This window comes from Eleutherodactylus coqui, chromosome 2 (assembly GCF_035609145.1).
Source record: "Eleutherodactylus coqui strain aEleCoq1 chromosome 2, aEleCoq1.hap1, whole genome shotgun sequence".
In the NCBI taxonomy this organism is placed as follows: domain Eukaryota; kingdom Metazoa; phylum Chordata; class Amphibia; order Anura; family Eleutherodactylidae; genus Eleutherodactylus; species Eleutherodactylus coqui.
In genome coordinates, this window is record NC_089838.1 from 288,956,193 (window position 1) to 288,982,852 (window position 26,660).

At 44.6% G+C, this 26,660-nt stretch overlaps 1 protein-coding gene across 1 annotated transcript in view; it reads right to left on the reverse strand.

Annotated features, from left to right (window-relative positions):
- LOC136610190 (zinc metalloproteinase-disintegrin-like 4a) overlaps window positions 1–26,660 on the reverse strand; it is a 76,282-nt gene that overhangs the window by 39,236 nt on the left and 10,386 nt on the right. The window contains exons 5-11 of the mRNA XM_066589432.1: window positions 26,404–26,480; window positions 26,120–26,297; window positions 24,647–24,709; window positions 9,548–9,619; window positions 9,256–9,425; window positions 4,996–5,077; window positions 1,361–1,491 (exon numbers count right to left, since the gene is read on the reverse strand). Coding sequence (XP_066445529.1) covers window positions 1,361–1,491; window positions 4,996–5,077; window positions 9,256–9,425; window positions 9,548–9,619; window positions 24,647–24,709; window positions 26,120–26,297; window positions 26,404–26,480 — 773 coding nt within the window. The remainder of the gene's footprint in view (window positions 1–1,360; window positions 1,492–4,995; window positions 5,078–9,255; window positions 9,426–9,547; window positions 9,620–24,646; window positions 24,710–26,119; window positions 26,298–26,403; window positions 26,481–26,660) is intronic.

Genomic DNA, 26,660 nt, shown 5'->3' on the forward strand with positions numbered 1-26,660 from the left:
CTTGTCACATGGCTAATAAAGATCACATATGCTCCACCTGATCTACCATTAAAGTTGGGGTCTCTTACAATACCAAAAGTTACATCAGCTTTTGGTGGAATCTACCAGTGAACAGACCTAGTGGGTGGAGTACCTATAACACTAGTCTATTTAACTAATTTGTGTTGTTTATCCTGAAGCCTTCGATTTTATGAATTAGAAATATTAAAAGGTATGTTTTAAGCAGTCAATGCAGTGAAGGTATGAGTACCCTTAAGCCTCTTTCACACAAATGTTATTTTAGCGCTCCAGTAGCCGCAATCTTACCCGGCTGGCTGCGGCATCTTGCTGTGCACTGACGCCGCAGCCCTGAAATCTCTCGGCCACCAGAACAATGAAGGGAGTCCCCGTGAAGGTGAAGGGAATTCCTGCAAGGACTCCCTTCATCTCCGCTGGGATTTCCTTCATCCACGCAGTGTTAAACTCTTTCTCCCTCCCTTTGCTGGCCGGCTCACATAGTGTCCCACAGAAGTCTATGAAGCAGCCGGCGTTGTACTGTCCAAAGTTAAACAAGTCCTATCTTTTTACTGAGAATAATCTTGGTGTTAAAAACTTTGCTATCTTCCGAAGCGTGATTTAAAGGCGAGTCAAAAACAAGTTTGTCTAAAAGAACCCATAGGTTCTTTTAGATGCGATTTTTTTTTTGACGCAGCTACTCTGCGTCAAAATGACGGTTGTGTGAAAGAGGCCTTAGTCTCTGTTCATATCTTCTTTTGGGACTCTGTTTGCTGCTCCGTTACGGGAGCAGGAAAACACAAACCATGCAGAGAACAAATCCAGCCTATGATCAAACCATGCTGAACTGACCCCACTGTCTATAACAAAATCTGTTCATCTTCCACCCCGCCCTCCAGCATTTTTCTGGATGTAGTAGTACAGCATGCTGCACTATTTTGTCTGGGATTTTTGGACAGTTCTGCACCAGAGGCTCGAACAGAAGCCTCCCGCAGATGTTAACAAAACCTAAAAAATAACATTGAGGTCCCATAGCAAAACTTGGAAGGGGCCAAACTCAATAGTGACCACTGTCAGAATCTCAAGAGGCCCCACTGCATCTGCTATGCCTGCCACCCAAGTAGTTATACACATGACAGTGTCACATGTAAATCATGCACATGAGACTGTTTTGTATCCACAGCTGCAAGTGTTCCCTCTGGTGAGAACCTGGTGTGATTATATGTGATATTACCATACTGGGTAAAACATGTAGAAAGCAGAAGATCATTTGTGGCCTGGAACAACGTTAACTAGAATGTAATCAGATTTGTATGAACCAGAAACATTTAACAGCCCTAAGGCAAATGGAAGTTGGTGCTTTTACCTGAGGGTTCCAGTCATGACACATGGACCAGAACCACATGAACAGCCAAGCTTGTCATGAGCCATCCCCAGGTTATGGCCCATTTCATGCGCGACGGTGGCACCAACGAAACTAACAAGTCTCTTGTGATCCTAGAGGAAAGATGGTAATACGGAATGATTAAAGTGACTGATTGGGAATTATTTATTTAGGTAACATATACTGTAGCATATAGAAAGTCATTAGAATGGCATAAATACAAATAACCCTTTAAAGACCAGGAATTTATTTGAATGTTCTTTTTCATTTCTTTATCCTGGCTTTTCAAGAGCCATAACTAAATTTTTCTGTCAACGCAGCTGTATGAGGACTTTTTTTTGTTAGATGAGTTGTATCTTTTAAAAGTACTATTTAACATACCATATTATATATTGAAAAACGTAAAAACATTTTAAGTGGAGTGAAATAGGAATGAAAAGGAATTGCGATATTTTGTTTTTGCAGCGTTTACAGTCTAGCAAAAATGCCATGTGATTTTTTTCTTCCATCGATAGAGCTCTGTTAGGGCTCATTTTTTGCAGGATGACTTCGTTTTCATGTGCACCATTCTAAAATACCTACTGTATGACTTTGTAATTATTTTTCATTCAAATCTTTTAAGGAACGGCATGCTCAAAGAACTTCAATTCTGGCATTATGTATTTTTTTTTCCCCTACGACGATCACAATGTAGGATAAATAATTTGAATGTTCCAATAGTTCAGTCTTTTAAAGATATGGCAATATCGATTATGTTTATTTTTTTGAATTAAGTTTTTAGATGGAAAATGAGGAAAGGAGGATTTTTTTGTACTTTTACTTAATTTTTTATTTCCTCCAGTGTACATCCGTTGCAAGAGTTACTACGGAGAGGGGGTCCGTTGACCGGGGCAGGGTTTCAATACTTGCAAATTTATGACTTTGTACACTCCCTTGGTCCCACTTCTAAACTACTACAAAAAAATAACACAAAAAAATTTTAGACAGCGCCTTGACATTCAAGTCTATAATTTCAGAAGTGATCTGAAAAATCGACTTACCTGGTGCCCAGTGGGATTCTATTGCTAGTCCCCCACTGGTACCTTGAAGTCCTACTTCACCTCTATAACAAATGGTGCTGCTGCATGTCCATCTGTATTGCGAGGTTCTCAGGAGAGTCGCAAGAGGATGTATATACCCACTAAAATAGTGGGTATAACTCCAAAAAAGAAAAGAAACAATCTACGCGCTCCTTATATCAGGAAAAGGAGGTCACCGCTACAGTAACGTATAGTAGATTTATTTGTCTTAAATTACATCCAGTGCAATGACCGCGACATTGAAGAAGGGGTGCACAGCATGTGTTCCACTATAAAACGGGATGACGTCATCCCGTATATAAAGATAGACGTTTTCTATGCAAACTTCATCAGTACCACCATAGGGCAGACAGATTGTATAGTAGTTATACACATAAAGTTACATGTTGAACACACCTCTGTAACCATATAACAATTTAAAACACAATCCGTATTAGAATCATATATAAAAATATGAATACCGATATAAATGTATAAATACTGAAAATTTCATAAAACCTTATGCCAATATTGTCCATTATATCTGTTAAAAAAAGATAGATTATACTTATTGATAATTGGGTTTTTAGGGAGTCTCCACGACAGCACACCTGAGATCGCCTCCTTCGGATAGGACAGGAACACACAGAGAGGGTTAAAGCACCCCTCCTTTCCCACTTTCCTCAGTGATTTATAACGAACCTTAAGGGGTAGGAACCCTAACTAAATTAACTACCTGAATCGGTATCAAAACAGAAACAAAATATATTTCCCGTTTTTGGGGCTGGGGTGGATAGGAGGAATGTATGGGTGCTGTCGCCAAGACCCCCTAAAAACCCAATTATCGATAAGTATAATCTACATTTTCCCCATGGTCTCCATGACAGCACACCTGAAACATACCAACTAAATTGTTAGGGTGGGACTACGGCAGAAAGAACCTTATGGCCGACAGTCGGATCCTCGTCCACCTGGACAACTAATCTATAATTTTGGTAAATGTATGTATTTTCTTCCAAACTGCTGCTCTACAAATCTGTTCTACTGATGCGAATTCTCTCTTTGCCCAGGATGTGGACACAGCCCTCATTGAGTGAGCTCTAAGATTTTTAGAGGCCGTCTTATCTATCGCAGCATGGGCTTCTGCGATAGCTAGTTTAATCCACTTAGCTATGGAGTTTTTCGCTGCTTTCTTCCCTTTGTGTGGAAAAAAATTGGACAAAAAAATTATTATCTTGTCTCCACTGGCTTGTGGCATTAATATATTGGGAGTACTGCCCTTCTGACATCTAGGCAGTGGAATTCCTTCTCCTTCTCATTTTTATGGTTACTACAGAACGAGGGGGTGACTATGTCCTGAGATCTATGGAAAGAAGACACGACCTTTGGAAAGGAAGGATGGATTTAGTTTGAAAATTATTTTATTATCCGTCACTCTGTAAAACGGATAACGGATGGACAGGGCCTATAGTCCGCTTATTCTCCTTGCTGAGGTAATGGCCACTAAGAATACGTTTTTTAGGGTTAAATTTCTAATGGAGACCGAATCTATGACCTCGAATGGGGACCTGGACAGACCCATAAGAACCAAATTTAAGTTCCAATACTGTTACTGATCCTAGGCTTCAGCCTGTCCGCTGCCCTAAGAAATCTTGCTATGTGAAACACTGACCGGGGAGCATTTAGTATCAATGAGAAGTGAGAGAACCAGCGATAATTTTTAAGCTGGTTGACAGTGAGTGAGAAACAAAAAGTAAACGAATAGCGAACGATGGCTTTGCATTTAGATGTAATTATTATAGTGCATTTTCGTTCATTTGAACAAACTTTGCACGATAATCGTCCCATATAAATAGCCCTCAAGATGCCCACTGATCGGTAAGTAATCACCTATCCTGTGTGTAGCGGATAGCTTGGTAAACACCCTTAGGCCTAATGTCCACGGGGAAAATCAGGCCCGCCGCGGATTCTTCATGCAGAATCCCGCAACGGGTCCCTCCTTTCCCGTGGACATGAGGCCTAAAAATAAGCATTACTTACATGTCCGGACGCTGCGGATCTGCCCTCCGTCACGGCCGGATCTTCTTTCTTGGGCCCGGCGGATGTGCTCGGCACGCCACCAGCGTGCCCGTGCACATGCACTCTTTTTTTTTTTAACTCCTGCACTCCCGCGCCAGAGAGCAGGAATTCAGCTGCGGGTGCGCCGCGGATCCGGACGGCTTCTATAGGCTTCAATGGAAGCCTGTGGGAGCCGTCCCCGCGGGAGACCCGCACTAAAATGGAGCATGCTGCGGGTGTTTTTCAGCACATGCAATCCGCACCTCAAGGGAAAATGACATCCCTATGGGGCGCGGATCACGCGTGCGGGTGACCCGCTGCGGATCTGTCCCCGTGGACATAAGGTATTAACGTCCTAAAGTTGCAATTTTGGCAGATGCACTAAAATTGTGACTTTTATATGCCAGAGAACTGCCCTACAAGACATGATAGAAATGCTCCATTGGACCTATTTACACATGGCCTCACAACAGACTCAATGGACTTGCTGTATGCACTGACCTGAATAACTCCAGTAGACTGTGTGTCACACATCACTGATAGTGCTGCTAATCCGACGGTAGTGTCAGAAAAGTCAACATTCCTAGAAGACAAAGATTGGACCTGAACACCAGCAGAATGTGCAATGTAACAACTGTGACAAGCTGGGGTCACTCACCTGCAGATCTGCAACCTCTCGGTACGGCCATGGGCACCACACATGAAGAAATGGCTCCACACACAGGATTTCTTTTTCAATTTGCACCTGCCAGGATTTATTTAACACAGCACAGCAATGGATACACGACATACAAATGTACAGAGTTCACAAACCCACAGGGTCTCCGTCGCTAACCCCCGCCCGGGGTGTCTAGAGGGAGTCTTCCTCTGACAGACTGGTGACGGGCCCAGGCTGCTCCACACTGAACCTCAGGCTCACAGTCCTAATGAGGCATCTCTCACCACCTCTCTGGCTAGCAGCCAACATTCTTCCAACGAGTGTGGCAGAAACTGATCTTTTTATCTTACTTCCTGCCACACCATGGTGTTCTCTCTCTGTGCAGTATTAGAATGCCTGTCTATAGCCCTCTGCAGGCCACCCTGTATACTGCACTTCCACATATCTGCTCCTTTGATAGAGGCCGTAGGCCTTTTCACAGCTTCTTGCCCGTCCAGGGTCAAAACTCCAGGCTCCGGGATGTCTATGTGTGGGGCTATCCCTGCACCTTTCTTTATAATCTATAACTGTCACTGTCCTAGCTGCCACCTCATCCTTCTCATGATCAGCTACCTTTACAACCTCTTCTTCTGTCTGTGATTTAACTGACCCTTAATCACTAACTGGCCCCTCTTTAAGTCCTTGTGTGGATTCTGCCTCTACTGATTCGGTTCTCCTACTGCCTGCAACTTCTTTCACACAGCTTTTTTTACTTGCAACTTCTGAGGCCTCTTTTCCAGTCTCTGCTTCTGTGGTTTCCTCAGCCTCACCTTTTGTCTTCTCTTTAGACTTTTGCACTTTAACAGATTTCTCAGCCTCCATCTGTAGCTCAGTGTCTTTACTATCATTTAGAGGTGACTTCTTCCCTCAAGACTTTGCCAGTCTTCACAAACTGTTCCCCTGTCATGTGCAGGTCTGTTTCTAAGCCTACTTTGGCAAACTTCACTGCTTTTATCTCATTTTTAATATTGCCCAACAGTATCTTCATTCCTGCTAAGGGTTGTTGGAACATGCTTTTGAGCTTCTTTCATAGCAAAGTTCTCTTTTTAGCATTTGTCTCGGTGCTAAACCAACCTTTCATTTAATTTTTAGGATTCTTCAACAAGAACTTCTTTTCTTTTACTTGCTATCTGTACTAGGTCCTAGACCTCTCTAGTTTTTGAACCTTCTCTTTAGCATCACGACTCTTTGATTCCCAGTGTTTTCTCTTTACACAACTTCTCGGAGAAGTTTTTAAACACCGCCTTTTCTTCTGACACCACTTTCAGGGTGCATATAAGGGTTAGCGCTTTGATTTCTTTCTTACGAGCCCTTTCTTCAGCATGCTCACGTTCAGTGGTATATCTTGTAGACCTGAATTTCTCTTCAGTAAGCCCCTGTTCACACGTCTTCCCCAGTTTGGACACAATCTGACGTTGGTGACTAAGCTCCACATAACATCTTCTAATTCCTGCTGAAGACTTACTTTAAACTTCTCAAGTTTATCATCAGCTGCTTTCTCTTCACACAATTGCCTTGCAGCTTTTTGCATTTCTCTCTTTTGCTCTTTCATTGTCTTCAGGTGCGTACTAAGGCCAAGCCTCTGGCGAGTCTCTTCTTGCACCAACTTCTGAGACTCTTCAATCTGGGCGTCCAATTCCACCTGCAATCTGTTCACCTTCTCAGATAGCTCTGCCTGTACCCTATCACCTACAGTGATTTTTATTTGTAGTTCTTGAAGCTGTGTTTCTACCGCATTTCTTTTGCATTCAGATGCACACTTGTCTTCTAACAACACCTTCACCTCATAGTTCAGCTCAGTACACTCGCTTTCCAACGTTTCTTTCACCTTTTTAGTTTGCTCCAACCGCTTGGACAGTGCCACCAAAACTAGAGCATGACTCTGTTCAAACTTCTGGATCTGGGCTTCAAATATTTCATCTTTCTTTGTTAACTGCATTTTCAACTCTGCAACTTGATTATGCAAATCTGTAGTTTGATTACGTGCATCTGTAGAAGCTCTTTCCAACTTACAACATGTCATCTCTAATTTGTGGGTTCTTATTTGCATTTTCTTACAGTCCTGTTGATATTGCACAGATTGCGCCTACAGACATACTCTGCGACCAGCCTCATCTCTGGCTACATTTTTTACGTCTTGTACCTCTTCATGGGCTTTTGAAAGATATCCCTCATATTTCTTCTTCTCACGTCCCAATTCCTTTAAGCTTTGTTCACGCTGAACGGGTTTCTATTCGAGCAAAAACCTGTGATCAGCTTCAGCTAATCTTCTAAGGCGCTCATTCTCCTTTAAGATAGTTGCAAATTCTGCTTTCAATTAAGAAGCTTCTTGGAGAGCATTCTCTCTGGAGTATTTCTGTCTCCTCCTCTATCAGTTACCTTTGCCACACCATAGCATTCAGGACAGCACGCATAATGGCAAGTTCCTCTTGAACTCTGTGCAAGCATTCACTGTCTGTCTCACTTTGGACATCAGGGTCTACATTGACTACCTCTTCTGTTTTACTAGAAGCAGTCTTTTTTTTTACTCCTCCTTTGCACTCTTAGTACTACCTATCATCCCAGCAGACTTCTGGTTGCTACTAGGGACAATTTCAGTTTCACAGAGAACTCCAGCAGCAACTCCTCTCTCTAGGATCCCTGCACTTATAGTACTATATGCCGTATCGTCACTATTACTGCTCTCTTTCACTAGAGGCCTATGTGAACTCCCTCAACTCACCTCTTCAGACTCTGCCTTCATTTGGGGAACATTTCTAGCAGTGGAAAGGACATATGTCACCATACTATGTGGAGTCTCAAAGGTTAGACTCACCCCTCTATCAATCTCTGGATTACGACGAAGAAACAGCAAGACTTCCGGCATAATGGTCGGACTGTCTGGCTGTGGATCCAAGTCCACTGATACCACCCACAAGTAGCTGGCAGGTTCTTACTTCCAAATTTCCGGGCACTGATCTCCGGGACACTGGACTCTCTAATGCACAACTGTCCATGTTATCGCACCTCCAGACAGTCCATATGTCTCTTGGCGATAGCCTGCCGCTGTCAACGTCTGTTGCACATGGCAACCGCTAACTTCGGCCTCTTGGCTTTTAAAATACTGCCCGCATCCTCCACCATAAGTGGCAAGCTGGGCTCACTCACCTGCAGATCGCCGTCCTCTCAGTCTGGACATGGGCACCACCCATGTAGAAATATCAATCTGGCGTCTGCCAGGATTTATTTAACACAGCACAGCAATGGATACATGGCATACAAGTGTCCAGGGTTCACAAACCCACAAGGTATCCATCACTAATCCCGCCTGGGGTGTTTAGAGGGCGTCTTCCTCTGATAGACTGGTGATGGGCCCAGACTGGACCTCAGGCTGCCAGTCCTGATGCGGTGTTTCTCACCACCTCTCTGGCTAGCAGCCAGCATTCTTCCCACGAGTGTAGCAGGAACTGATCTTTTCATCATACTTTCTGCTGCACCTGAGGTGCTTTTTCTTTCTGCAGTACTAGAATGCCTGTCTCTAGCCCTCTGCAGGCCACTGTGTATACTGCACTTCCACACAACATAAAACAGTACAGCATAACATCTTCAAAGCACATACAGATTACTAAAAATATGTCATCAGCAGGAACCCAAGAATCATGGTTATTCAGGTGCCCATAGAAGTTAAACTAAAGTTGATGAAAATGGACAATTTCAACCAAAACGATTCTTCATTGTATGAAATTTAACAATGAATATTTTAGCAAACTGCTGACATACTTTACTCTTCTGGAAAGAAGTTGGCCGTATTTGACATTTTTGCCATTTGACATTTTTGTGGGCAAAAAAGCTTTTATCCATGAATGATCTTTCTGTGAAAGAATGTCCCCAGAAAGATTTTTCATTCACTGAACATGTATGGTCAGTTTGAACAACTGTGACAGCCAATATTGACTGCATGTGTACGGCTTTGTCTGTGAAACGATTGTCCACCAGCCAATCGTTTTTCCAATAGTTGTGCAACCATCAACCTACTTCTATCTAATGTGTATGGTCAACTTCAGTCCCAGTGGTTGGCAGCTTACGTGATAAACTGTGCATTATCATGAGGCTTCCTTGGCAGCAGGGATTGAACCCTCCAGTCGGTAAATCTCTTCAGAAGCACGTTGTAATCAGAGACCACCTGTATCTGGTCGCCAGCATTCCATATTTCTATCCCGATGAGGGCGACAAAAATATTGATCTGTTTGTAATACTGTGTGAAGAGGAGAGGATGAGTCTGTAACAGATCAGCAATGAAGAAAAGCTGCCAATATTGTCAAGATGAGGTTATTGCAGGACCTCCAGTAGAAGTGCATATGGTGCCAGCAGTCTTACCGTATTCATGTGATTCACGATTTCAAACAATCGCTGATTAACTTTTTGAATATCCTGGTCATATTTATTGTACTGGAACAATAAAGAGTTGTTGAGATGTAAGAACAGTTTATAGAATTATTTACGTGAACACGTAAAAAGCTATAGTCAGGGGTGTACAGAAATAGGCATACTGCTAGGAAACGCCATCATTTTACAATCGTGGGAGGCCACACCTCGGGAACTCCCATGATCATAGATAGAATGAAAGGGCTGAAGCAGTGTTTTAGCGCTGTCCCCATCTACAATTACCTGAGCAGTGGCGCTCCCAGCAATCCGCTGTGCATGGAATTGCAGCACTACTCCATTCACTTGAAGGGGGTTGTGATACGGGTTGCTGGGGTGCAGCTGTGCAGGTAAAACAGTGAAGTGGGGGCTCCAGGAGTCAGATCCTCCACCTATTAGAAAATGATTGCATGTCCTAGTAATATACAGTACCATCATTTTATAACATAGGAATACCCTTTTACATAATAAAATTCCAGCTGCCTTCACTTGCCACTAGCAGCCCACTGTAGATAGATTCATACAGCTTACTTTGAATGCATCTGGAGCTGTGTACGCCGATTTGTAGTGCGAGTTACATGCACATGCTATTTTATCTCCCATTCGAAGTGGTTGTTCTGTGGAATTTGTTTTTCACGCTTGCACATCTATAAACTAGTTGTGAGAGAGCGTAGATTCTGGCGTACGCGCGGTGACCTTGCCGTTGGCACGCCAGCTTATGTGTTCTGGGCCTAAAATACTAACTAACACCTACATTGTTCAGTGTGTGTTTTTTTTTATGAATGCGGTTTGGCTATAGATGCTGGAGGAGCCCAGGCTGACATGCCTGTGTGGCACACTTTTAATGCAGGGCGATCCATTGCTTTGTCAGTGTGGGTTGTACCCCTGTATGTGTGGCGCACATATCTATGGCTGTCATCCTGGTATCAGTTCATATGGTGCAGGCTGGGTCTGTTGGCAGTCACCACTCCCCCACCCTAGGTTGAGTTGAGTGGCTGTTCAATCAGCATGCACCTGAACATCTTTGCTCCTCTATATAGCAATCTGGCTTACTGCATGCAATCAGGTTAACTGGCGATTGAGCATTTCCTGCAGTATATCTCTTGTATCAGGCGTCTTTTTCTGGGAGTTATGTCTTTAAGCATTTTTTTTTCTCACCTCTGTAATTTCACATCTATAAACTGGTAGCAGACTACCAAAATGAGGGAGCTAATTACACCTGTGCAGGACACCGATGAGACAGCCACTCACACAGCCTCTTAATATAGAGGGGGTGACTGCTTGGTGTATACTCCCACACAGGTGTAATTAGCTCCCTTATTTTGGTAGTCTGCTACCTGCATGGTGAGAGGATGCAGCAATCTGCCCTCCTTAGGGCTTATTCAGACGACTGTATATCGGCTGCGTATTCAAGCCGGCCGATATACAGCGTCTCTCTCTGCAGGGGGGAGGAGGCTGGAAGAGCCGGGAGCAGTGCACTGAGCTCCCGCCCCCTCTCCATCCTCTGTATCTTGGCCAAAATCCAACTAATGCCTTGCATTTATTATCTTTTATTCACATGCAGTGTGGCTTTAAAACGCCAGGGGGAGCCCAGGGTGGCAGTACCAATGTGGTTCACTGTTTGAAGTGCAGGGCAACCCGCCGAACTATTATGGCGTCATTAATAGGTTGCTGGTCTGCATGGTGCACTACATGTATCAGAATGGTCTGCCACTTTGCATCCACTCTGTGTGGGAGTATACACCAAGCAGCCACCCCCCTCTATATTAAAAAGCTGTGTGAGTGGCTGTCTCATCATTGTTCCTCACAGGTGTAATTAGCTATATCCATATTTGACAGTCCATTATATCATTGAATCGCTACTATAGTCCAGAAGCAGCACAGAAGGGGTGGAAGTTGTACAATAGCGACCTCTAGTGGCAGAAAATGAAGCAACAACTTTCCTCAATGTTTTGAAGAAGAGCAATGACTAAATATCAGTACATTACTGCATCATTACAGTATCCATATATAACAGAGTGATGCTGATTGCAGGAACATCAGTAGTAGGGCCATGTCCAGACCCACAGCCATGGGATCAGCTATAACAGTATACCTCTAGTGATTACAGAAATGAAGCTATGAGATAAAATGTATCCAGAATTTCAGTGTGGAGTTTACAATTGTTTCCCATATCTATGTGGCTTTCTATAGATGCTCTACATCCCTATCCTTGAAGTGGAAAACATGTGGTTAGAGACACCAGCCCTTTCACAAATGGAGCTTCCCTGTATGGAGATTAGACCCGTGACCCCAAAAGGCAGCACAAAGTAAGTTTTCCGTGGATCAGTTTTAGTGTGAATCCTCATTAGATGGGAAAATCCAGCAATCTGAGCAACTTCCAATGAGGCCTGGTCATTGATGCTAGACTAGCCAGGACCAGGATTTCTTAAACTGCCAACCTTGTGAGGTTTTTGTTGGGCAGCGGATTGCAGAGTATATCAAGAATGGTGCGATCGAGGAAAATCGTCCAGTGAAAGGGGATTCTGTGGATGCAAACACAGAATGGAAGGAGCATCCGTTGGATTTCTGGGTACAACGGAATAAATTTCAGGCCCCATTGCCCACTTGTAGAGCCATTGAGCGTCCAAAACGATAAAGAACCCCCTCAAATGACCCCATTTTAAAAACTAGACCCCTTAACAAATTCATCTAGGGGTTTACAGTGTATTTTTACCCTACAATTTTTGAATAAATCTAAGCAACGCAGAGGGAAAAAATTACGATTTTCATTTTTTGGGCAATTTTGTCAATTTAAAAACTGTTTTTTGTACAGTGTACATAGGAATGAAGGCGTTTACCCCAAAATGGATCCCCCCATTTGTCCCATGTTCAAAAGCATACCCCTTGTGGCCCTAATGTACTTAAAGGACACATGGAAAGGCCTGTAATGCAGGGAACACCCGTTGGATTGCAGGGCACAACTGAATAAATCCCAGGCCCCATTGTTCATTTGTGCGGAATAAAAATTGACTCCCTAAAAATATCCCCCCCTCCCCCACACACTCCGCGCCCTTTTTGGCGTTCCCCAAATCAAAAGTAATAATGTGAGCTGTGTGGTATTTCTGAAGACAGGGGTAATTACGGAGGCTGGTTGGGATGGGTATATGGGGCAATAAAACCGTGTATCCCTCCTCCTCTCATGCTTTTTGGGGGTATTTCGTGACCTCAGTAGCAGGTATGGGGTGTAAAAAGTGGCGCACTGTGAGTCTCCGTAAGCTTGATGAGGTGCGGCGGTCTCGCACAGAAGGCACTCAACAAGCTGCTCCTGGAACTGCAGGAAGGCGATCGCTCCCGGGGCTTCTTGTAAATTACGTATTACAGGTAGCGGTCTGAATAACGCCGGGCTCACATGGCCGTAGGTGGAATCCGCTTGCGGAGGCCCGCAGCGGATCCCAGCTGTGAGCCCCGCTGTGACCCTGCATACGGCCGCGTAGCGATGACACGGGTACCCGCAGCCTGTTACAAGGTAGTTGCGTATGGGCTGCGGGTATATCCGCGACCATGGAGCACAATGGGCTGTATGTCGCGGATATCCGAAGTAAACTAGAACCTGCTGCATTCTCTTTTCTGCGAGTGGATTACGCAATTTCGACCCACTAATGTGAGCGGAATTGTGTAATCCAATGCGATTGATCTGTGTAATACCGCGGATCAGACGCATGCGAATCCATAATTCCTATCCGGTCATGTGAGACCGGCCAAAGGTAGATCGCTACCTTTTTTTCACGTGACCGGGGACCGCTCAACGAGGCCACCCGTCACTGCTCCAGGCTCTCGTCGACCGTTGGTCGCTGGGAGTAAGGAGATTTTAAGTTTCCTGGGCTCCCCGACTCCTGCGCACGTGTCCGGTGTTTTGCCGGCGGTCGCATGTGCAGACTTCGGGAAAGTTCACGGAGGAAGATCGCGTCGGGGTGCAAATACGGAGGCCTCTGGTAAAAAGTTTCATCTCCTCTAACCGATCGCATCAGTGAGGGGAGATGAACCTTCACCTTTATTTTACTTTTACGTGATTGCCATTATCCATTGGATAACGGCGAACACGTGATCAGGAACCGCTCACCGCGGCCCCCCGTGAAATCTCCAGGCTCTCAGCTAAGTTTTGTAGCCAGGAGCAGGGAGATTTTAAATTATCCTGGCAATCCACAGCTTTTGCGCATGCGCCTGCCAATGTGGCGACGGGCGCGTGCGCAGAAGCTGGCGTAAGGTCCGCGGATAAATCCGCGGGCCTTAGGTACGTCATTTCATCCTCCCTCACGGATATGATCCGTGGGGGGAGATGAAACGCAAGCTTTTTTAACTTCTTTAAACTTTTTTTTTTACTTTTACACTTTTTTTTTTTTGTACTTTTTACACTTTTTTTTTTACTTTACATAATCACTGTCATCCATTGGATAACAGTGATCATGTCCCTGGTGACATCCCTCTGCTCCGGGCTACACATGGCAGCCAGGAGCAGAGGGATTTTAAATTTCCCAGGGCTCGAGACCCTCTGTGCACACGCCCGATGATTGACATCGGGTGCGCATGCGCAGATGGGGACTTCGGGTCCCGGGACATCGGGGAGGACTTAGGTGAGTATTTTCACCTCCCTTTTTTAACTTTTTCGCGTGCCCGGGGAACCGCTCACAGCGATCCCCGGTAACACCTCCTGGTTCCCGGCTACCTTCAAGAGCCAGGAGATTTCAAATTTGCCGGGGGCTCCCGGGCTTCTGCGTATGCGCCTGACGTCATCGTCTGGCGCGCATGCGCAGAAGGCCGGCGGCGGGTCCGGGAGGACCAGATCTCCGGGGGACACCGCGGACAAGCCGGGTGAGTATTTTCAGCTGCCCTGATGGATCCGATCCATCAGGGCAGCTGAATATCTGACTTTTTTTACACTTTTATTGACTTTATTGCGATCGGCGCTATCCATTGGATAGCGCCGATCGCAATGCCGGGGGTGACTGCCCGCATCCTGGGATGACAGCTCCATGCTGTCGGCTACCTGCGGGCACCGACAGCATGGAGCTGTCATGTCCTCAGGCAAGTGGGCATTAATCCTAAGAGGACGCATAAAACTACGTCCTCTAGGATTAAAGCCCACTTTCTGAGGATGTAGAATCCCGATAGGGCCGTCGTTAAGGGGTTAAATCTGCAAAGTTCATTCAGTGGTTGGAGCACTATTATTAGTGAAGGTTTTCAGCATAATATAGTCAGCATGCCCATAGAAAAAACATGTGATGTAACAATCTGAACTGGCCATGAGTTCTCCAAAAAAAGAAATGTAAAAAGTTGTACATTATGTGTCATGGGTAAATGCCCAATATCAGCTATGATGCTAGTGTCTTGCAAGTACAAGTAAAGGCTCTTTTACATGGGCGATGGGTGATTTAATGAATGTTCATAGAAGCGTCATACACAATTATTGCCCCATGTAGATATCTCAATGATCAGCTGAGAAACGAGCAAACGCTTTTTTTGTCAGCTGATTTCATCTTATGTGCGCACAGAAATGATTGTTTCTCAGCATGACATCTTCCCGTGTAAACATGGTTTGTGCTGCTGACAATAATGGAAACAAACAGCTCCATTTACGGAGGTGTTCGTGCCTGATTGCTGCCCAGTGTAAAAGCTCCTTAACTCATTTCTGACTGCATTCTATAAATATATATCATGTAGTTCAGAACAATGTATAGCTCAGGCTCGGGAATTCAGTCCACTCTATACCTGGAGGCCATTAGCTGTTTTTGACAGCTAACAGCCTCTAGCAACAGACACGATCTGAGTTGAAGTGAATGGATCCCAAATTCAAGTCCCTGGCTGAGACTAAAAAAAATGTATAAAAAGGCTTAAGAAAGTTTTAAAAAAAATAATAAAAGTTCAAAAAAAAAATCCCTTTTTCTCTAAAAATCTAAACAATGAAAAAACTCCCAATATTTGCTATCGCTGTAGTCATAAAAGTCCAAACTATTAAAATATCACACTATTTATCTCATATGGTGAAAAACGTCAAAAAAGTACCGAATGCCACAATTGCATTTCTTTCTAAGTTACCCTGGCTACCAAAAAATTTATAAAATGTGATCAATAAGATGTTTAAAATGGTGCTAATAAAAGCTAATGCCCATCCCTTAAAAAAAGCAAGCCCTCACCAAACCCAGTTGACTAGAAAATAAAAAAGTTCTGGGTCTCAGAATACCTGCCACTAAGAGGTGGACACTAAGCAAAGAAAGAGTTAATCCCTCCTACTAGCTATACCTCTCCTGCGGGCACTTAGCTAAATTAGTTTTTATGTGGGCAGTAGGAGAGAACCATTGAATACATGAAGTTGACCAATACAGACCAAAACTAGGAAACATACTTCTTAAAGGGATTTTCCCACTACTTAAAATTGCTTCATAGGCACTCTCTACTTCCGGGTTGATGTTGACTAGGACATGTGACAGCTGCAACCAATCACTGCTTACAGGTCACTGCTGTGGTCAGTGATTGGCTGCAGCAGTCACATGTTCTGTTCAGCAACAACTATAAAGTATAGAGTGGCTGTGAAGCAATTTTCGGTAGCGGGGAAACCCCTTTAAATAAAAAACCAGGCCAGAGGAAGGTTTCCTGCTTGAGAGAAAATTACATGGGAGGCTGCGGTGTCCCCCAATGAATGTGATGATAAAGGGATTTTATGGTAACTAAAACCCTGTTTTCTCATCCGTGTCATTGGGGGACACAGCAAGACCTTGGGACGTTCTAGAGCTGTACCTAAGGGTGTGTGAAAAAAAGCCTGCTGATCCCAGTGGGTGCAAGTAAGCAATAGGTCCACTGGCGGCTGCTGAGTAATGTCAAGGTAGTGAGGTCAGGAAAGTGTTCCTATCCACGTTGGAAAAATAGAGCTTATCTGGACCATTTCTGGAATAGCAGGACCCGTGCTGTGGACCACTGTGATCTTGACAGGTGATGCTGTGGCCCTCCAGCTGCCTGCTCAGGGGTGTAGAAAGAGAAGACACCTGTAACCATAGTCCATAGTATGCTGGATATCGCAGATATGACCGTAGCGATGTGTTTGAGTGTGCTCAGTTAGCTAGGTAGGCCATTGCTCCTCTGTATCCTTATTTTTGCAATGGTTGAAGTGGTTTCCTGATTCTGCTCCTCACCCAAATTTGCCTGCAGATGTAGACGCACTGCTTCAGTCATCAGCATCAATTCTATACAGATACATAGCGATTGCGTGCCATCACCTTCTTCAATCTACTCCCATCCTCACTCTCAATAAGAAAGGAAAGACAGGGATAATCCTACACTATAGAAATTATCTTTACTGCCATCAAGGTTCCTCTAGCTATATCAATGCTTAACATGTTTTAGTTTCCTTTTGTGGGCTAAGCCCAAATTTTTATAGGATCTCCACAGCCGAGATCTATCTTAAATAATCCAAATCTCTCTATCCTTTCTAGCAAAAAAGCATAATGGTGAGATTATGTTTTTCTCCGTTTGCTCCTCTGAATACTTTCTGGCTTAAAAGGTCCAATACCCTCCATTACCCACGCTCGTAAATCAAACTACTAACGACTACTTGTCCATTATATGTATGTATGTGTGTGGGTGCTTCTTATGCTCCGCCCCTGGTGACATCATCACTCCGCCCATGGTGATGTCATCGCAGGTCCTACAGCAAATATAAGACACAGAGCCTGACCGACAGAAGAACAAAATTAGGGCTCTTGGAAGGGAAGGACAAAAATAACAAAATGAGAATGCAACTAAGCCGATATTATCTCAGACACAACTCAGCGGTCCTGACAGAGGACTCTGACCTACCGCCACCACAGAGATCTGGTGGGCTGAAGGACCTGTGGTGACGTCACTGCTGTGGGAGGAGCCATTCTGGAGTTTGGTAGAAAGTACTGAATACTGGATAAGCTGACAGCAGCTACCAGGATCTGTGATGACGTCACAGTCATGTAATCATCTGTGTGGGTGGAGTCAGGGATCATATTACATGTGGCGGATCACTGTATCCAGAAGTCTGCTGTGCTGGTGATGTCTGGAAATCAGGATAGATGTGATTGTACCACAGCTATGTGTGATGTGTGTGAATCAGGATGCATGTAGTAGAGCTGTATATGTCATTTGTGGGAATCAGCATGGATGTAGTAGAGCTGTGTGTGTAATGTTTGGCCATCAGCATGGATGTAGTACAGCTTTGTGTGTAATGTGAGGGAATCGGCATGGATGTTGTAGAGCTGTGTGTGTGTAATGTGAGGGAATCAGCATGGATGTTGTAGAGCTGTGTGTGTAATGTGAGGGAATCAGCATGGATGTTGTAGAGCTGTGTGATGTGTGTGAATCAGCATGGATGTAGTAGAGCTGTGTGTGTAATGTGTGGGAATCAGCATGGATGTAGTACAGTTGTGTGTCTAATGTATGGGAATCAGCATGGATGTAGTAGAGCTGTGTGTGTAATGTGTGGGAATCAGCATAGATGTAGTACAGCTGTGTGTATAATGTGTACAAATCAGGATGGATGTAGTAGAGCTGTGTGTCTGATCTGTAGGAATCAGGATGGATGCAGTAGAGCTGTGTGTCTAATGTGTGGGAATCAGGATGCACATAGCAGAGCTGTGTGTCATTTGTAGGAATCAGCATGGATGTAGTAGAGCTGTGTGTGTGTAATGTTTGTGAATCAAGATGTATGTAGTAGAGCTGTGTGTGTAATGTGTGAGAATCAGGATGGATGGAGTAGAGCTGCTTGTGTTATGTGTTCGTTTCCAACCCTAAATCAGCTTTTACTCATATTCTAAACATTTTCAAACAATTTGGAATAATTTCCAGTTTTAAGATAAACTACTCTGAATCCGGGGTCCTTAATATTTCAGCACCAATCCCCGAGATTAAAGACCTCTACAAACTTGCCCCTTTTAAGTGGCCAGAGAGGAATTAAAAATACTTAGGTATTCTTTTTACTAAATTTTCCCAGCTAATTATACCCCACTGATCTCAAATCTCAGTATACAACTAAACGCACTCTCTGGGTGGGAAGGAAAAATATCCTAAAGTCATACATCCTACCACAAATACTATATTTTTTTACAAACAATCCCTATCCCACAATACGTTTTCATTAAAATTAAGACAAATCTTCCCTTCCAAAAGTTAAAATCTCCACTCTCCAGAGACCAAGGCAGGAAGCTGGGGATGCTCTCCCAGATTTATTCCTATATTACATAGATAGCCAATTGGTCCACCTAAAATGCTGGCTGGGAGATGACCAGTTCCCCAATTCAGAGTCACACTTGGCTCACTTCCTAAAAATCCCCAATTTGTGGCCTGCGTTGGAATTTCCCTCCTCATTAACTTGTAAACTGCTCTCAATACATAAACTGGCCTCTAATATATGGAGACAATCTAAATCAGTTAATAGATTTTCAGATATAATGGCTGACACCCTCTTATGGCCTAACCCTGGTTTGACAGAGCTGGTTCTCTTACAGGATGTCTCTGGGTGGGAGAATTATGGAATACGAACTCTGGGTGATCTGTACACATCTAATATTTTCTCTACTTCTAACAACTACAAGCTAAATATGAACTATCTCGTAGCCATTTTTTTAGATTCCTACAAATCAGACATGCACTGCAGAGACAATTCCCATCTCCTGGATCCTCTATATCACACTACCCCCTGATATGTATACTACGCTCCCAAGGACCACAGGGCCTCATTTCCATGCTGTACTCCTCACTAATCGCAGCAAAGACCTCTCATAATACTGTCAAGATCTACTAGCCTCCCCTCTATTCGTTTCTCCTGCAGCTAATAACAAGCTAATTCAGTTGTATATTGTACATCAGTGCTATCTTACTCCAGTGAGGCTGCAGAGAATAGGCAGAACTTCATCATCCAAATGCATTAGGTGCCCATACAGCACTGATGATTTTTGGCACATGATCTGGGAGTGCCCTGTTATTCGAGACTTCTGGGGAGAGGTCACGAACCTCCTCTCGGGGGTTTTAGAAACACCGATAACCCCGGAGGTGTGCCTCTTCGGGATACTCGAGTAGGAGATTTGGCAGCATCATAATAAAATATTTTTGCGAAAGGTGCTTTTCTTGGCTAGGAAAGTCATACTACTACGCTGGATGGATCGAAGGAATCTCTCAGTGTCAATGTGGCGAAAATTGGTTAACTCTACTATTCCATACAATTACATAGTTTCTAAAGGGCGTAGATATCCAGGAAAATTTGACAAGATATGGGGTAAGTGGTGCGATTCCTCATTTACGTCTTACCCTCCATGCTTACTCTCGTCTTCCATCTCAATAATTCAGAGACGCCCCCACTAGCGAGTATTTTCTGTGGCTGAAACCCAAGGCCTACTAACAACATGTCTAAACCTTCTTCTTTCTCCCTCTAGGTAATATCCTCCGCTATAGGGGTGTATTGCCTCCTTTGTCAAATGTTATCAGCTGTACGCTAATTTGTCATGCTTTTTGTGGAACTACAATGTCATAAAAAAAGACAAATCTTTACGCAATTTCTTTGGCATGGTAAAAAAAACAAGATTACCACATTATTAATACTCAAGGTTGACAGAAAACCCCAGAAAGTCTAGATGTTACGATCGAGAGAGGGAGTACTTGGGGTGGTTGATGAACCACCCACACCGGACAGAGTGTCCATTGTGATGTGGAGACTCCTCAGACTGTCTGACGGGGTGGGAACCTCCACCAATTGTTGCCCAGATAGGGGATAAGAGTGGAATAGAACCATCACTTATTCCAGAACTTCCTTGGTGAATAATGGGGGGGCTGTGGCCAACACGAATGGAAGGGCCGGGAATTGGAAGTGTGTCAAGCACATAGCACAGCGGAGGATGTGCTTGACAGATGGGGACATGATAAAAACTCCCCGGGTTCCATGGACGCAATGACTGATCTAAGCGACTGCATGCAGAAATGTAAAGCCTTGACATACTGGTTCAACTTTGTGCCATCCTTTTTGGGGACTACGAAGAGATTGGAATAGGACCCCTTGGAGCATTCTAAGGAAAGGACAAGCATGATTATTCCCTGAGTGGATAGCATATGTTTCATCTAGCATTGGCCTTTCAAGGAAATCCTGAAATTCTGGAGGTAAAGAAGCGATCTGGAGGGTGTGTGAAAAATTTAATGGCCTAGCGCAAGGAAATTACCTCCCAAACCCATGCATCTGAGATGTGAGTGAGCCAGGTCTCCTTGAATAGGGAAATTTGTATACTCACCCTGGATGGTCTGGGTGGGAGCTGCCCTTCATACTGAGAATTTTGTAAAGGAGGATTTCAAGGGCTGCGGCCTGAATCGTGCTTTAACCCCTTGAGTGGCGGGTTTCCTACCACCCTGTCAGACCCACCAGGACAGGTTTTTTAAAATGGTCTAATCATTGAATTTCAACTAATTTTGCAGTTGCGTCTCAAGAGCCATAACTTTTTCATTTTTCCATTGACATGGCCATATAAGGGCTTGTTTTTTGCGGGACAAGTTGTGATTTTTAAAACAGGGGGGAGGAAAAAAAGAAATGGGGAAAAAAGAAAAAAAGGGGCCATGTCATTAAGGGGTTAAATAATGTATTAACTTCCTTCTCTGGGTCATTACGACGCATGGATACCACATGTGTGATTTTATTTTTGATTTTTTTTTTTACAAAGTAAAGGGAGACAAGTGTTTTTATTTTTTTTCCTTTTTTTTTTTTTTTGTCCCTTTAGGGGACTTTCACAGGGACCCATCAGGACCCCCTGATCACATTCCTGGGGTCCGATGGTGACAGCCCTTTACATGCTGCAGTAACAGCCCTTTACATGCTGCAGTCACATAAACTGCAGCATGTAAAGGGTTGACACAGCAGAGATCGGAGGTTTTCTCTGATCTCTGCTGTAAGAGCTGGTACCTAGCTGTCCTCTGACAGCCAAGTACCAGCTCTCCCTGCCACAGAGACCATCGGCTTGCTTCTGACAAACCGATGGTCTCTATGGTAACCTGTAAACAAAGCAGGAGACTTAGAAGCAGGAGATTGCCGGCAGATCGGCAATATCTTCTGCTGGTTTTTCAAAGTCCCTGCTTTGTTCTCTGTGGGACTGTGCAGGCAGAGCACAATGTCACAGCTTGTGGCAGTGTGCTCTGCAGCTCCCATAGTGATACATAGCCCGGAAATCTTCCGGGCTATATCACTATCGGCAGTGGAGCTCGTCCCGGAAAATTTCCGGGCGTGTCACTCAAGGGGTTAACTGAGGACCTCTGCTTCTGTTCCTGGGAAGTTTTCGTGTTATTCAAGACCCGTCGACTAGAGCTGCAAAAGGAACAAAACTGAGGTTTTTTTTCTCCAGAGAATATCTTGCACGGCTGGATTTATTTTGTGATAGTTGAGAACTCTTACCATCAGTGGTTTTACAGAAAATCTTGTCCAGGAGGAGATTCGGAAAGAATGCCTTGGAGTAACTGTTTAGCCAATTCAGTAGTGGCCCTACTGACCCAGGAAGAAGTGAAAATCGGCCAAAATTTTGGCCAGAGACTCCAGCTTATTGTCACGCATGTCCTGAAGGGATGAAGCATCGGCCATCAGAAGGGTAGTGTTTCAATAAACAGGACACTGGGCGTCTATGACTGGTGAAAACGACCACTTTTTGACAAACTCATCTGGGAAGGTGTACATAATGTGCAAACCGGTGTTTGTCGGGCAGGTTTCCTTCTCTGGCTAAGATGTCTTGAAACTCGTTTTGAGAGGGGAATACCTTCAGAGAACGTTTTGTGCGTGTGACGGAAAATGCTTCTGCGGTTGTTGTAGGTGTCTAATCCTTCTCCTTAAGGGTGTCCTTCATGGCGACTGCCAGCTTATCAACCATAGAGGTGATCTTAGATGCCTGTTCTTCATCCAGGTCAGAATTCGAGGTGAACTCCGAAACTTCGCCCTCTGATTGTCTCTATAAGGGTTGTACCGCGTCCCGATAGGGACTGGGCAAGATGACGCTGCAGGGGTCCTGGAAGACTGTCTAGAGTGAGAAGGCCTAGCCTGCTTCAGGATCTACCACGGAAGAGGTCATGCGTGCAGGACTCATGTCCATCAGACACATTAAGGGACGGTTTATGGTTAGTTCTGTCACACCTGTTTATGATGGCAGCGACCGCTTTAGTGAGATCCGACGCTGCATGTGATAGGAAGGCATTATAATAAAACTGCTCAGACTGTCCACATGAAAACTTAGTATTACAGTGAAAATACACTAAATATGTGGTTCTGGCTGAGCCTTGTCAGACTCCAGAGCTGAAGGTTCCAGACATGTTATCGAAGGCTGCAGATAGTAGTTTAGAGCACTGCTGTATAGGCCTACTATTGAGGGCAATGAAGGAGGAGAAATAGGGGAAGGGAGCTAGTTGATCCATAGCTGACCTGGAAGATGAGCTGATCGGCCAATTAGTCACTGCGAGACGTAAAGAAACACCTGCTGCGAGACATGGAGAAAAACCCTGTGGGCACCACAGATCTCAGCATGCCGTTTGTGAGATGAGCTGAGTCATAGTGCATGAAGCAGAGGACCTGAGGGCAGCTCTTAGAAGGGGAGGATGGCAAGAACCAACAGAAAGGTGGAAGAGTGGCACGCAAGAGAGGAATTGATGGAAAGTAGGAAGACCTCCCTCAAGCACGCCCCCCCCCCCCCTGATTAGACTATGAGATCTTATGAGCTGTAAGCGGCCTGACTAGGCTTGAATTCAGGGCCTAGATAAGTAGGAGTGCCCACAAGCCATGGAGGGAGCCTCCCGGAAAACAACCACTCACGGCCACAGGACCAGAGCAGACCCCAGTCAGAGCAGCGCACAGTGACCCATTGCCTGCCACAATCCAGTGCCAAATACCCCAGAGCTGCATATAGAGAGAACTGGTGCAGTGCGGGAGATCAGTGCCCAAGAGCCGGCCACATGAGAGGAAGGACTGGTAGACAGGGCCTCGACACCACAAGAAGTCCCCAAACTCCTCACCACCGTGAGCAGGAATGCAAGAGGTCACTGGAAAGGAAGAAGCCGCAGCAGGGAAGAACGAGGAATAGGGAAGGTGAGCCAGAAACCATAGAGGTGCTAGCTGCCCATGCACTGCAGCCAGAGGTAGAAATATTTACCTGCACCCTCTGAAGATATGAACTTCCCCCTAGAGTCATGGGACAGCGGACTATTCCTCTGTAGGAGCAGGGTACTGGTAAGCACTAGAGAGAGGATAGCGCATAAAAATTCCACGGACTAGTGCCAAGAGAGAGAGTAGAGGGAAGGGGGTTATGGATGAGAGGGGGAGGAGGGGGAGTGTTCAGAATATTTACCCTCATTGACGGTCTTTACTTTTGTTTTTGCCATGGAGGAATACAGCTCCCATACTCCAGCAGTGCATGACCCTGCGCTCACCTGCCTTTGGCTATGGAGTGTTCTAGTTGGGAGCCACTATGTATGGTGGGTCAAGGTCAAATTGATAGTTAACAGTGCCTCCTTGTCTTCTGAGGGTCAGATTGGCAACAGAATGGTTAACTCGAGCCTGTTAGCCCTCTTCGGTGAGATAACAGGGAGAGTCTAGTGCCAGCCCTGTATTCCCAGATTCGGAAAGGTAAAAGTTTAGGACCCGAGAACAGAGATGTCTGCCTCCTATGGACACAAAAATAAAAACTGATTACCTTGGGGCCTGTAGAAGAGGTATAGCTGGTATGAGGGGATAACACTTTTTTGCTTCTGTCGTTCTCCTAGTGGCAATTGCTATACCCACGGTCTTCAGCTGTGTCCTCCAATGGCATGGACGAGAGATAGGACATGCTGTATTTTTTTTTTCACGCTTGGAAATATGAGCCTGAAAGATGCAGGTCTGAATGCTCCAATGCAAATCAATGGGGATTCAATGCTCCATATTATGTGCCTAATATGAAGTGTAAATACACCCGTGTAAATGAGCCCTAAATATCAGATCATGACAACAAGGTGATTTGATTCCTTTTATTCAGCAGTTTCTGTAGATTACACATATAACATCTCACTTACCATACTCTGGTCGGTCACTATGACTAATTCAACATATTTTTTTGATTGCCAAAGATTGTCCTTCTGAAATAGTTGAAAATTATAATAAACATTATTATAGGTGCAGTGATAAGAGGCAAAACCAAGTGATTAGAGACAAAATTGCTTGATACATATGCAGCTCTACCTTCTATGTGATCTGCTGAATAAAAGGATTATTCTCTGTGACTGTGGCAGGCCTTAAAGGCGCTGTCCAGAAATATACAAACACGGCTGCTTTCTTCCAGACACAGCACTGCACCTGTTCAAAAGTGATGTCTGGTATTGCTCAGCTCCATAGGATTAAAGGGGTTGTCTCACGCCGAAACGGTTTTGTTTGTTTTTTCAATAGGCCCCCCGTTCGGCGCGAGACAAACCCAAGGGATGGGTTAAAAAAAAAAATGTTTATTACTTACCCGAATCCCCGCTCTGCAGCGACTTCTTTCTTCTCTTACCAAGATGGCCGCCGGGATCTTCACCCACGATGCACCGCGGGTCTTCTCCCATGGTGCACCGTGGGCTGTGCGGTCCATTGCCGATTCCAGCCTCCTGATTGGCTGGAATCGGCACGCGTGACGGGGCGGAGCTACGATGACGACGCGGGACCAGCTCTCCGGCACGAGCAGCCCCATTCACCACGGAGAAGACCGCACAGCGCAAGCGCGTCTAAAATCGCCAGAAGACGGCGAAATTAGACGGATCCATGGCGACGGGGACGCTAGCAACGGAGCAGGTAAGTGAATAACTTCTGTATGGCTCATAATTAATGCACGATGTACATTACAAAGTGCATTAATATGGCCATACAGAAGTATATAACCCCACTTGATTTCACGAGACAACCCCTTTAAGCTACAGTACCATGCAGAAACTGTGGACAGGTGTGTTATTGTTTGTGGAAGAAAGTAGTCATGCCTATCTAATACTGTACAACCCCTTTAAATGGGCTGCGTGGGTGGGACATGAATATTAAAAATTGATTCAAATCTCGTAAAACAATAAAAATAGCAATACGTATTCCTCCTCTTCCCTGGTAATCCAGCACTGCAGCCCTGCAGTCCTCCTAGAAATTGTTTGGGAACAGCTACCGCCCGACTGCTGCAGACAGAGACTGCAGCTGTCATATGACGTTTTCATAACTGTGCCAAGTTATAAAGTTATTCCCTATCCACAGGGGATAAAACATATTACCTTTACTGTGCTAGTAAACGACACTCACAATTGATCCCTGAGTGAATGCGATGGAAGTTGTGCAGGAGCGCCATTGCTCCATTTCCTTCAATGACAGCGCCGGAGATTGCTGAAGCACTTGAACTCCCAGTTTCCCAGCGGTTTACAGCCCAATATATCTATCAGGACTCTTATAATACTTTATATGAAAGCAGCATAGGATGCACCCCCATTCTACATTGTTTTCAGATAGGTCAGCCTAGAAGATCAAACAAATAATGTTACCTCAAAATCTGAAGCACGAAATGATGTGATGGATGGTGGTTTCTGTGGCGCAGGGCCATCACCGACACCACAGGTTATGTTCAATGGTGCCACTTGTTCATGTACCGCATGTTCCTCACTATCTGTGAAGTTCAGTGGTTCAATCAAAAATCTTTGCTCTCGTATTTGGATAAGCCCACTGTGAAATGATGAACATGGAAAATCCTATAGATATGACTGCTTCAGTTTAAGATTGGATGGATGGATGGATGCATGGATGGATGGATGGATGAATGGATAGATACCTTAAACCATTACATGTACTGAGGGTGACCACTGAGTCGTTCTCATTCTTTACATGCCCCTGGTAATGGCAGTGATCCTGGAAAGATAAATATATACTCTTAGGTCAGGGTCACACAAACATATTTATTCAGCATTTTGTGCATGCATAATTTGCACAAACACTACGTAGGGAATATATTTGTTTCATTGGGTTAATTTACATAAGTACATTTTGCGCACGCATTTAGCTTGCAAGAAAAATACGCAAAAAGCTCTA